The sequence below is a fragment of the Gobio gobio genome (assembly GCF_949357685.1).
Source record: "Gobio gobio genome assembly, chromosome: 10".
NCBI classification, from domain to species: Eukaryota; Metazoa; Chordata; class Actinopteri; order Cypriniformes; family Gobionidae; genus Gobio; species Gobio gobio.
The window spans coordinates 33,702,986-33,715,728 of record NC_137116.1 but is presented as its reverse complement, the minus strand read 5'-3'; the positions used below and the strand labels follow the sequence as shown (position 1 = coordinate 33,715,728).

The 12,743-nt window shown below is 38.3% G+C and overlaps 1 protein-coding gene across 1 annotated transcript in view; it reads left to right on the top strand.

Annotated features, from left to right (window-relative positions):
* The window catches only part of hmcn2 (hemicentin 2), a gene marked incomplete at its 5' end in the record, with an annotated part of 108,223 nt that overhangs the window by 33,174 nt on the left and 62,306 nt on the right, over positions 1–12,743 (top strand). The window contains 7 exons of the mRNA XM_079826325.1: positions 3,797–3,892; positions 3,977–4,104; positions 4,202–4,346; positions 5,459–5,571; positions 6,095–6,254; positions 6,344–6,503; positions 12,390–12,517. Coding sequence (XP_079682451.1) covers positions 3,797–3,892; positions 3,977–4,104; positions 4,202–4,346; positions 5,459–5,571; positions 6,095–6,254; positions 6,344–6,503; positions 12,390–12,517 — 930 coding nt within the window. The remainder of the gene's footprint in view (positions 1–3,796; positions 3,893–3,976; positions 4,105–4,201; positions 4,347–5,458; positions 5,572–6,094; positions 6,255–6,343; positions 6,504–12,389; positions 12,518–12,743) is intronic.

The following is a 12,743-nucleotide window of genomic DNA, read 5'->3' as shown; positions in this document are numbered from 1 at the left end:
TCTGAGAGTGGGCTGAGAGAAGGTCTCCTCACCCTAGGCCCCTTCTGGGGTTGGGTGGGGTAAAAAGTCAAACCGCAGGCCTCTTGAGCCAGAACCGGAGCTTCTGGCAGGACAGGGAGCTGCATATGGACAAAGTAGCTCTAAATGTTTATAGGCTATAATGTTTTAATTGGACAGCTGCTATAGTATTAGCATTGAGCAGCAAAATTTTTTGTTTTTTTTTGTTTTGTTTTGCCAACGTTCTCGTTAAGTTATGAAAATGTTAATTCCGAAAATTCGTAGAATTTGCAAAACATTTTTTCTTGGTTATGCGAATGTTAAGGGAACATTCTATTTTATTTATTTTGCAAACATAATGGAGTGTTACTTTTGAATGTTCTCTGAACATTCTAAAACAAGTAATAACACTGAAGAAAAACAAACCAAAACGCTTCAAAAAAAACTTTCACAAATGATGTATAAATATAGTTTTAATGTTAACATTTTGAGAACATTATTAAAGACCAGATAATGTCTCGTTACTGTTGTAACCTCTGTTCTGTGATCAAGGGAACAAGACGTCGACGTCGAGACTGACACTGGGGGTCGTTCTTGGAAGCCCCAAACACCTCTGACGTATTTAGAAAAGGCCAGTGAGAATTGACAAGTGGAATTTGCTCCACTCATTTAGGTTTGTGCTGAGTAGCAGAGACACCAATCTTGACCATTTCAGAGGGCATTTCAGAGTTGTGGAAGGAGGGACACAATATCTTGTTCCCTCCATCAGGGAAAGAAGGTTACAGCTGTAACCGAGATGTTCCCTATCTGTTAGTCAGTTCATCACGATACTGACATTAAGGGTCCCTATACTTAAAGCAAGAACCAGCTGAATTATGTTATGAGTTTTGGCGGTGCAGATGCAGGCAGGCTCTTGCGTGCCAAGTAGCAAGTGCACTCACGCCATCTCGCAACCTTCCTGCGCCCAGGGTAAGTGACCCAGAGTCTCCCTATCTCAGGGGACTTGTCCTCAAAATGGGAATAGGTCACTTCAGCTGTAGAAGACCTCCCCATGACCCTAGGGACCAATCGTCCAACCGTGAGCAGGGCGAAGGAGTCCACTCAAGCCCGATGCTCATGGCCACCTGGGCAACCTTGGCTGTAGACTCGCCGTCAGCCTCAGACTGGGTTATCACTCCCGAGGGTGGAAGCCCAGGTGAGTCATCCACCTCGGAAGGCATAAGCTGCCCTCTGATGCTGCGTTTGACAGCTCATCTTCCTCTCGAGCCCTGAATGAGATATTAAGTTCACCCTCAGGGTGAGCCTAACTCACCCAGAAACTGGACCGGGGACACAAACATGCTGGGGAATGGAAGGCCCCATAGGGATTCTCCCCACGGAAACTCTCCCATTGTAACCCTCAGATCGCCCTCAGTGCTCGTCGCCACAGAGGTAGAAGGACCAGGACGAGAAGGGACTGCGGTGACTCTACAGCCTTACACAGTGAGAGCATGAACCATCTATGAAGGCTGGCCCAGACACTGGCCCAGACATTAAAGAGACAGCAATCGTGGCTGTCTAAGGGAGGGTGAAATCGACCACACCTAGAAGGACACGGACGGAACTGCATCTTTAAAAAGATGCGATCCTTCATGTAGCTCTTTCAGAGGAATTTGCTCTTTTTGCAAGGAAATTGCCTCTTTCAGACCACCACTGAAAAACCCAGGGGAACTCCTCGCACTTATTTGTGTACCAGAGAGAAAGACCACTGAAATGTGCTCTTTGATCCAGCATCGTGTGGAGGTGAATTCGCTTCTCTTAACATGAGAGATGCGATACTTCAGCTCTGAAGAACAAACCTGAATCAGTGGAGCATGCCAGCCTCCTTTTATACCCGGATGTCCTGGAGAGTGGCTCACACGAAAATTCCACTCGCCTTATTGGCCTTTTCTGAATACGTCAGAGGTGTGTGGGGCAACCCCCAGTGTCAGTCCTGACACAACAGCTAAATGACTGACAGATAGGGTTCTATTAATGTTACTGGAAGAATGTTTGTTTATAACTTTGAGAGAACCTTGCCAGAACGTTTGCCAAATTTCTGAGAATGTTCCCTGTTAGCTGGGCTGTTCCTATCTGCCTTTGAGAGTGTGTGTGTTTATATAGGCCTGAAAACTTGAGATCATTCGTACTCACATAACACTGCATATACACACAATACACACATACTTGCACACAAATATATTGCGCACATGCAACATTGATTTATACTATTTAAAACTATTTCAACAGCTACCAATGTGTGCAAATGACTATTGTGCAAATTTCACACATGCAAAGTGTTGCACAATATTCATTACAACAGTTTTATTGTTTCAAATAAGCTGTATATAATGTGTGTGTGTAAGGGTCTCAAACAAGAATGAATAACCACAAATGAGGTCAGAACTGTCATCACAATGGAATTAATAGCTGGGTTGTAAATGCAATCAAATCAGCATTGCCATAAATTCTCTGTCTAGTCCAAAAGTGCCAACAGCGGCAAAAGTTGAACGGGTTTTGGACAAATCACTTCATCAACAAGCATTAATCATGATATATGCCTACCACTTTTAAATTCAAAACATCATCTGTAGCATTCATTTTTATTAAACCATGAGGTAGAAAACTTGTGAAATAGGTTCATAAATTAGGAATGCACCGATAATACAATTCTGTCCCAAACAATGTTATGGCAGATGACTGATAAATGGCAGAAGACTGAAATTAAAATAGTACTTATTTTGTTTAAATACATACATTAAAAAAAAAACACTAAAAAGTTGATATTAATTTCAGACTTTCAATTTTGAGACTATTACATTTAATTATAATTGAATAACACTGATACATGTAATATTTATTGAGTCTCAGAATAAATATCAATTGGTTTTAATTATTTTTTGAGTGTTTTATTTTTTATAATATATTTACATTTAATAATAATGTTTTTAATATACATTATAAAAATGTAAAAACATTTTTTATTTTTAAAATATATTATGTAAATAAATGTAATAATGTTTAATTTGCTATTGTTAATAATGTTAATAATTATATTTAAGTGAGTTTTAGGTAACTTGAATGTAAAAATAGTGAGCATTTAATAATAATTCAATAATTAAATATTATAAATTATTAAATGAATAAAACTAAATGTAATATTGTAAAATATTTCATAAGATTATAAATGATTAAAAGATTAAATAAAATAATAATGATGTTTTTATTGTTTGTTGTTAATAATGTTAATTTTTGTTAATATATTTAAGTGTGTGTTAAATGATTAATGGTTAAAAATTGGGATTAAATAACCATTTTGGTATTGGTTGCTACATCCCTTGATAAATGTCTAATATCAGAAGACTGATATGGCTGATATGGTTAAGGTATTGTGCATCTCTATTATAAATGAGCAGCTTTATCTAAATTAATTAACATGAGTGAGTAAAATCTTATAGGTTGTGGCTTATTATTTGTATGTATTGTTAAACTAGTCACATTGGTGGCTGATTGTTCTGTGTTGTTTTTATTCTGGCTTTGATACAAAGGCCAAGATGACACTTTATTACTGAAGTAAAGCCAAAAACAAAAACACACAAACACATCCATATGTGAGCTGATTAGCGCTATCACATCTCTTTCACACAATTAACAGCAAGCCATAATTAAGCTAAATTATTTGTTCATGATTAAAGTATGAAATGACATGTTTATAAGATCAATTACAAAATGTGTTTTCTAAAGTGTCATGTTCTAATCAGCGTTGCTCTGATCCCTCCAGGTGTTTGGGTTGATGATGAAGGTGTTTATGTTTGTGAGGCCAAAAACCAGTTTGGATCCATCAAGACATTAGCCAGAGTCACTGTTACTGGCTTAGGTATGAAAATGTTTTGTTCTCTTCATCAATATCACACATATTGTGACTATTAACTCTCACTGTAATTTTCTGTCCTTTTTACAGAACCACCGTTATTAGTTCAAGGTGCACCAGCTGTCACAGCGATGATCGGTCAGCCTTTGAACCTGCCCTGTATGTTATTAGATGGGATTCCTCTTCCTGAGAGAGTCTGGATGCACAATGGAAAACAAGTGAGTAATGAGAGACTCTTCTTAGGTGTGAAATAGAAATTACCAGAAAATGTTTTGTTCATGCTTTTTTTTTATTGTATGATCATCCGGTCGCTAGGTGCGTGTTGGCGGAAGAGTCTTTCTAAGGAGTGACGGCAGTCTGCATGTGGATAGAGCTGTTCCTGCTGATGCGGGGACATACGTGTGCACTGCTATCAATGTAGCAGGATCAGCCAATATTACCGTCAAAGTGGAAGTTCATGGTTAGTAGGCAGGTGGTTTTTACAATTGAGTATAATTGGGTTACATACGTAACTGAGACGTTTCCTTTCAGTCACTCATGTTTGATGTTACGTGGGAAACACATAACGTTGAACATGACTGACTGAAAGGGAACCTGTGGCGAGCAGCGAGGCTTTCGGCACCAATGTTACAGAGTTTGTTGTTATGGGAAGAAGGAGGCGGGAACCGGCGAACATTTAAAATACTTTAATCAAATAAATAAACAAAATGAAAGTAAAAGCGGCAGCCCCTCACGGACGACTGGCGCGCACACACATAACAAAACATAAACAATACACAGCATAACTTCCAGGCCTGGTCCTCTCTCGTCCTTCACTGTTGTTGCTCCTCCTTTATGCTCCTGTCCCGCTCTCACAGTCCCAGCCTCGCTGCTCGCCACAGAACCATTAATAACAATGAACAAAATGGTTCTCATTACATGTCTTATTACAATCTATGGAAGGAATGAAGAAAGAAAGAAAAACAGATAAATTCAAGAAAATACAAATGATGGTTAACCTAACTTATGCTAAAATCAGCTAAATTTTATAAAGTTTTCCTGTAAAAATATATATAAACATTTAAATTTACCTAAGAAACAAAATATGTAACTTGTAATAAAATTTGTTTTCAGAGAATAAATATTTTTTCCCCCCACTGACAGGTTTTAAGCATACAAAAAAAAAACATTATTGTTTATTACTTAATACGATTTGGTATGTATTGTCGGAAAATAAATTATTTTAAATATTTTTTATTGAAAAACATACAAAAATACTGATTATTAAAAATCTTTTTTTGCAGTGTCCAGATGAACATACATTTACCGCCATATACTGTATATTATATTTATTTATGCCTAAACAAATCCCATCTTAAGAATGTTGTTATTTTTACATATTGATAAAATAATGTTTGCATTACAGTAACTCATCTGGTCCCTAATGAAGCTGAAATAGGTGCTAATATTAGAGTTTCATATTTAGAAGCGATAAGCTGGATTCCTTGTGAAGTATCTTTGGCGACGTTCTAATTGTGAACCGCTGGTTGTTAAGGCCTTGTGAACAGCTGCTATTCTGACCTACTTTTCCAGCCCCTCCTGATATCAAGGCTGGTCCCCTGCACTACACAGCCAACGAGGGCACACCCATCTCCCTGTCCTGTGAAGCAAGTGGGATCCCCAAGCCCACCATTGTCTGGTCCAAGGTACATCGCCCTTATCACTTTACTGTGGTCAATTTTTTTCAGTAATGGTGCTTCTGGCTGTGTCACCATCCCAGCAGTGACAGATAGTAGCGGATTGCGGTGTGCCAAAAAGTTAGCTGGAATAATTTAGCATAATGGAAGCAGGAGAAGTGCTGATGCAGTCCATTCATCTTTGATGCATTGCTTTCCCAATCGCCTGTCAAATGAACGTAAGCTCACGTCCGCCTGCCCCTGTCATGGGAAGTTAAATTTTCCACCGCTGTTTCACAACACGATAGATTGGGAGTGTATTGTCCGCAGTATCCACTCGAGGCATGTAAATTGCTATTTTGGTCACATGAAAGAAGGTCTGCTAAAGCCATCTTGTTTTAGAGCAAAAAGGGGATGGGGGATATGCACGAGGAATGCCTGATTCCTGGTAACCTGAGAAGCCACTTCAGAGGCTTTCGACAGGATGTGAATTCCAGTCTTCCCATTAGAACAACATACTTGTTTCGAGATGTTCATCATCTTCTCTCCCCAGGGTCGCGATCCCTCAAACAGGCCTGTATCAGCACCTCATGAGGCAGCTGATGGGAATCTGTACATCCCCAGTCCCACGGCGGAAGATGCAGGGGTCTATGTCTGCACCGCCACCAGTGCAGTGGGCTACACCAGCAGAGAGATGCATCTGAGTGTTAACAGTGAGGAATCTCATGAATATAAGTTGTTTTGATGATTTACGCAAAAACAAATTAGTAGTATTTTCTAACTGAGTCTATCATTTCAATAGGCAAACCAAGAATTGTTGGTGCTGATGGGTCACAGGCGACAGTTAAAAGGGCAGCTGAGGTTGGATCAGCGGTCATCCTTCCATGTGAAGTTCATGGAAGTCCTACACCTCTGGTGACTTGGAGCAGAAATGGGCAGCCCATACCTCCTGTCACAGCCTGGTAAGATTATAAAAACCAATCCTGTCATACACCATATTGAGTACATTAATTCACTAAGACACCTATAACACACACTATCGCACAAAAATGTCTCTTGAGCACCAAATCATCATATTGAAGGATCATGTGACACTGAAGACTGGAGTAATGATGCTGAAAATTCAGCATTCAGCTTTTCCATTACAGGAATAAATCATGTTGTTTTAAATTGTAATAATATTTCACAATATTACTGTTTACACCTTATTTTTGATCAAATAATGCATCCTTGGTGAGCATAAGAGACATGTTTAAAAACATTTAAAAATATCATGGACCCCAAAACATCAAACTGTAGTGCATTTTTTCCACATTTTGTCATTTAACCTAAGGTACTGAGCTCACCTGTCAATTGATGTACCTATACATTCACCCTAAATAGTTTACCAACAAAAATCTGGGCCCATTTGTGCACCCATGCTGGTCTGAAAACGAGGTGTGTTCAGGCGCATTGTTGGCGCGTTGCTATTTTGAGGCAACTGAAATAGACTGCACCATTGACCAGCTGAAACCTTCTCTAAAGTCAATAGCGCAGTATTTTTTGTGTTATTTTAAGAGCGCGTTTGTAATATGCGCCTATAGGCCGGTCCACAACACGCGTACACTTTGCTTATGTGTAACCCAGGGCAGCAGCACACAAACATTTTTAAACATGAAAAATTAAAGGATTAAAATGTAAAAGATTATTATTGTGTACATACATGTAAAAGTGCCTACATGTCATAATGGATAGTCATTGCATGGATCATAATTAGCCTACTGTACCTATTTGCAGTAATGACGAGCAAGCAGGCGTCATTGGACGAGCAGATCTGTTTCCTCGCTAGAGAAGCGTTCAGTTTTTCTGCATTCAAATTCTGCCATGTAAATAGCGAATCTGCCATGGTGCGAGTGAAACTGGCTTTTAAAGGGAATGGGAGATGAGACTCTGATTGGTTTATTGCACATTATGTCTAAACCACACCCATTACTCGTTAAGAGAAACAAACCTTTTTAGACCATGCGCACTGAGCATTTTTCCCATCACTAAACTAGCAAAAGTGGATTTTAGAAGTGCCCTAAGTGCACAATGCCGTGTGCTTTAAACCATGCCCTTAGATCGTTAAAATAGGACCCTTTATGTTTTTTTGTCCATACAATGAAAGTCATTAAAGGGTCGTTCATACAAAAATGTGTGAAAAATTTGTCATCATTACATTATTACCCAAAGTGTGTAATGATAGAAAAAATATATGAGGTACAAAACTGTGAAAGGAAATGTTAAACAATTCTGACACAATTTGGACACAAATGTGCCTGCTTTTCTGCTTATTTTAATATTTTATTTAAAGATTGACAAACAACTAGATAACATGCTGAAAGGCCAAAGGCCAAATGTGATGGAAGTGCTGCTTAATTTTAGATACTCTTGAAAATGTCACAAAACCCGGTTCACAAAGCCAAAAATGATGTGGTATTTTTAATCGAAATCATTTGCACGATATTTGCTTTTAGAACAGTGTTGTTATAGTACATAATAAATGACAAAAATATGTCCTGATGAGTGATGAAGTTTTCTTGCTGTGAAGAAATGGGCCCTGGTGAGGTGATGTAGCCATCTATAAAAGGCTTCAGCTGTGTCAAAATTCACCCCAGCTGACTTCCCTTACCTCATTCTAACTCCCCTGGTCAAGAACAATAGCCAGCTAGGCTTTACCAAGAGCCACTGGTGCTCTGTTACGAAGGAGACACATTAGATTGCATCCTGATGGACTGATGCTTTGCATTTATTTGGCTTAAGTGAAAACTAATTTCATCTGCAGGCATCTTGTCTTAGCAATATTATGTTTTGAGAGTGTTGGAGTGTTTTTAATTGTATACAGAAGTACAATGATGTAACATAGGAAAGTAACTGGAGATAATACTCTATACACCATATGTATCTAAGATTGACCTGCCTCTTCATATTTCAAGTATGTATTTACAGCTTAAACTGCATTTAAAATAAAAGATCTAGAAGCTCGAACTGTCCTGTGTCGCCTTCCCGAATGCAAAAGTTCAAATTCTGAGTTTAAAATGTGAGAGCAGTTCTCCAAAATATCCAAAGCCTTCTTAAGGACATTCATTTCACATAAAACAAATGCTTTGTCTGTGATGCTTTGAGTTAACAATTCTCTGCAACTGTGACCTACTCTTAACATTTAATCCATAAAACCAACAGAAGTATGTAATGTACAGTATGTACAGTAAGTGATTTTATCAAATTTGCCTATAAGCTTCACATTTATGCTTTTGAATCCTCTAATAAGTTCCCCTGTTCACTTCCATTTTTGCTTTAAAAAAAAACCCAATGAGTCCAAATTAGTTTTGGTGGTAATCAACATTATGCCACTAATGTTGTGGTCACATTTATTGTTGTTCAGTGAAATTTCACAGCCGAAATCCAGTCAGAATCCTTGCGATCTGGACTTTTGCGTGAGGACGAAAAGTTCCCCATGCAAATTTTTCAAGTTTCAAGTTGGTCACATGAATTTTTCCTCTTTGATCAACAGAAAGCCTCCTGGTTTGAAAGTGACTTCTTTGTGAGCTACATCTCTACACTACTAACAGTGGAAAATGTTGCACAAAATTTGGCGTTTGCATGCAAGATTTGACTGAAATTGATCAACCATTGAACCCAGAATATTCCTTGAATGGTTTCAGCTTTTTTTTTTAACCCCAGTCATTATGAAGGTCCTGTGGACTCACATCTACCAATCATTAAAGGTGCAAGGTTTAAAATCACATGGGGTTCAATGGAAAACAGATGTAAAGTTCATTACGTCAAAGTTGATGTATTTGCTAATCGTTAAACTGATGATGACAGAGGTGTAGGGATCAGAATTAGACCATTCTGTTTTAAAAAAAAAATGGAGCTGGAGCATGTTGATGGCATTAGTCAGAGGGATGCAATAGACAGGTATTGCAAAGATGTATGGATGACAGCTTTAGGATTAGGTAATATGGTCTGTCTGTAAAAGTTGTGAATTACTGGAACATTGAGGCACTGTATTCCTGGTAAGACAAGGAATGAGACCTGTGAATGAGTGTGTGTGTGTGTGTGTGTGTTTTGAGTGATAGTCACAGAGGAAGAAGTGTAGCCTGCATAATGTTTGAGTCTCCAGGAGCTTCCTGTCTCATAAAACAGCATGTCAACGTCTCAGTCTGCTTGACGAGAATAACACGCTACTCCAGAGACATCTGCCACACAGGAAAGAAGATTATGTGTGGAAAGTGTGTTTAATCTAGAATCGGGTGGCTGTGGGGATGTTAGGGGGCACCAGTGCTTGCTTTAACCAGGATTGGTTCACTTCAAAATGAAAATTTCCTGATATTTTACTCACCCCCATCTCATCCAAGATGTTCATGTCTTTCTTTCTTCAGTCGAAAAGTTTTTTCTCCACATCATGGACTTCAATGGCAACCAAAATGTTGAAGGTGCAAATCAATGCCATTTCAAAGGGCTTCAAAAGGCTCTGCGCAATCACAGACGAGGAATAAAATAAAAAATATTAAAATGAACATACCTTTTTTTACCTAAATTGCTCATGTAATCACGTCTACAAGGTCACGCTAGAAGTACCACCCCCTTGTTTACAAAGCGCACATGCGAAGACAAATGTCCTTTAGCAAAAAAAGGTAAAACAACGATGTCGGATGATTTTGAATTTGAAGATGGAGTGTTTTTTGGTAAAGGGCGTTTGTATTAGTCCTCGCACGTTCGCTTGGGGCACTACTACCGCCTAAGTCTAGCGTGACCTTTCCGACCTGATTGCGCAATCCGTGGCGAGCCACAGAGCAGTGTAAGATGAGTAATTAAGGGTTAAAAAGTATATAAATTTTTACTTAAAAAAAAGACAGATGGTTTGACCCTTTGAAGCCCTCTGAAACTGCATTGATTTACACCTTCAACATTTTTGTTGCCATTGAAGTCCATTATGTGGAGAAAAATCCTGGAATGTTTTCCTCAAAAAACGTAATTTCTTTTCAACTGAAGAAAGAAAGCCAAAAACATCTTGGATGAGATGGGGGTGAGTAAAATATCAGGATATTTTCATTTTGAAGTGAACTAATCCTTTAATGCTTGGAGCTTTAACAGAGTGTGAACTGTGAACTGCTTGCTCTTTCTCTTTCTCTTTCTCTTTCTCTTTCTCTTTCTCTTTCTCTTTCTCTTTCTCTTTCTCTTTCTCTTTTTCTTTCTCTTTCTCTTTCTCTTTCTCTTTCTCTTTCTCTTTCTCTTTCTCTTTCTCTTTCTCTTTCTCTTTCTCTTTCTCTTCTGATGCTCAAACCGGAACTCGTAATTACCCTAATTACAGTCCAGATTTGCCAGCATGAACATGTGTTTCTACAGGCTGGTTCAAATTGCCCCAACATGGTGTACATACTGATCCATCTACAATCTACAATCTTTTGGAATTTGTTGGGGGAGTTTAAACTAATCTAAAAATAAAATGTTTCATATTGTCATGTAACCACACATACTCTCAAATTTTTCATACATGTTTTATGTGCCAGTTGTATAGCTGTTGTGTATAGCTAAGAAAAGCAGTGCATTTCACAGTAAATATTTAATTTGCCAATCATAATGGTTTGTTAAAAAAAGAATGAAAGAAACAGTCACTCCAAAACTGATTCTATTCCAGAAATATTCATTTTTAAATGTTCAAGTTGGCAGCCATAATGCCTTGTAAAGAAAGAAAGTCATAATCTCTCCAAGACGGCTGCTTAGTCTAGCATAGAATCAGAAATTAACACAAAAATGTAATAACTAAATTTTTCATATGAGTGTTTCTGCTCAGCTTCTTTGCCATTTAGTGATGGGTTAACAGTTTCATATGGGAAAAAAAACAAACACTTTTTAAACCATATAAATTCATAAATTATGTGTAGTCTGTGTAAAGCCAATCTTGGGTACGGATCTTGACTGCGATCCACTATTTAGTGACCTCAGTGATCCACTATTTAGTGACCTCATTAGTCCACATGTGCAAGACTAGTGAGAAGAGTTGTGGGAGGTGGAGTAGTTTGTCCCAAATGGGGTTTGTTGAATATAGTAGCTTGTAGCTTTCGTTTAGATTTATTAGTTGTATTTGTATTTAGGTTGTCATAATAAAGTTGCTAAGCAAATGTTCAAAAGATTCCGGTCTACATGAAACCAAGCTGATTTTCTCAATTGGTTTCAATTGCGCAAGTTAGAAACCAGTGTGCTTATACACAAGTCCACAGATTCATATACAGCACGCTTACCCTGCATCCCAAAGTGCATTCTATCCACCCTTGTATGTTAAAAAGTGTATGCCAAAAGTCCAAGTGTGGATCCGTGCACACTCTATTGGCTAATATTAACCACAAGCCCTTTGCGCTTGGGAGGAAGATTAGCTTCAGAACTACGAACATAAATAAAAAGCGTTAAAAAACTATAAACATGGCGGATGTGTGTGACCGACGGTTAAGCAGATAAAAGGGTTTTAGTGACTAATATTCAACATTTTCTCTCCAATGCGGTAGGAAATGAAATGAAATGTAGAAATGTTAACTGTGAGAAAATGATTGACAGGCCAGTTTGCGGTGACAGGATGCACATAACTATGCGACAGAGCGTCCATTAAAGATGCAATTTTATGACTTGATAGTGTATCCTAAAGCTTGTCAACTCTTCTCCTACACACTTAAAGGTATGTACTTTTTCTTCACAAAAAGAGTACAGATTTTCAGGGCGTAGTATAAGTAGGCGAATTGGGACACAGCATAATTCTTTAACATATATGCTGACTCTAAAACATGCCTCCTGTGACCTCAGAGCCTGACCTTTGATCTCTTCTTACGCAGGTTCACCGTTCTGCCGTCTGGTTCTCTGAAGATTAGTGATGTCAGGCTGATAGACAGTAAATTCTACACCTGTTCTGCTGCGAACCCAGCTGGAAACATCTCACTCACCTACAATTTGCAAGTACAAGGTACAATCCAATAATCTCAAGATTTATCTGTGGAAACAACCTTCAAAATAAATGAAACAGAGTGCAAATTTTGTGAGTTCTTACAATCGCTCATCCTTTCAATGACAATGTCTTTTTTTCAGGTAGCAGCTTTGGCAGTGAAATTTGAATGTAATCTTGTTAACAAACACAAAACAAATACTGTGGTGGTACTATAGTGCAGTGATAGTATCAGATGGTAATACCA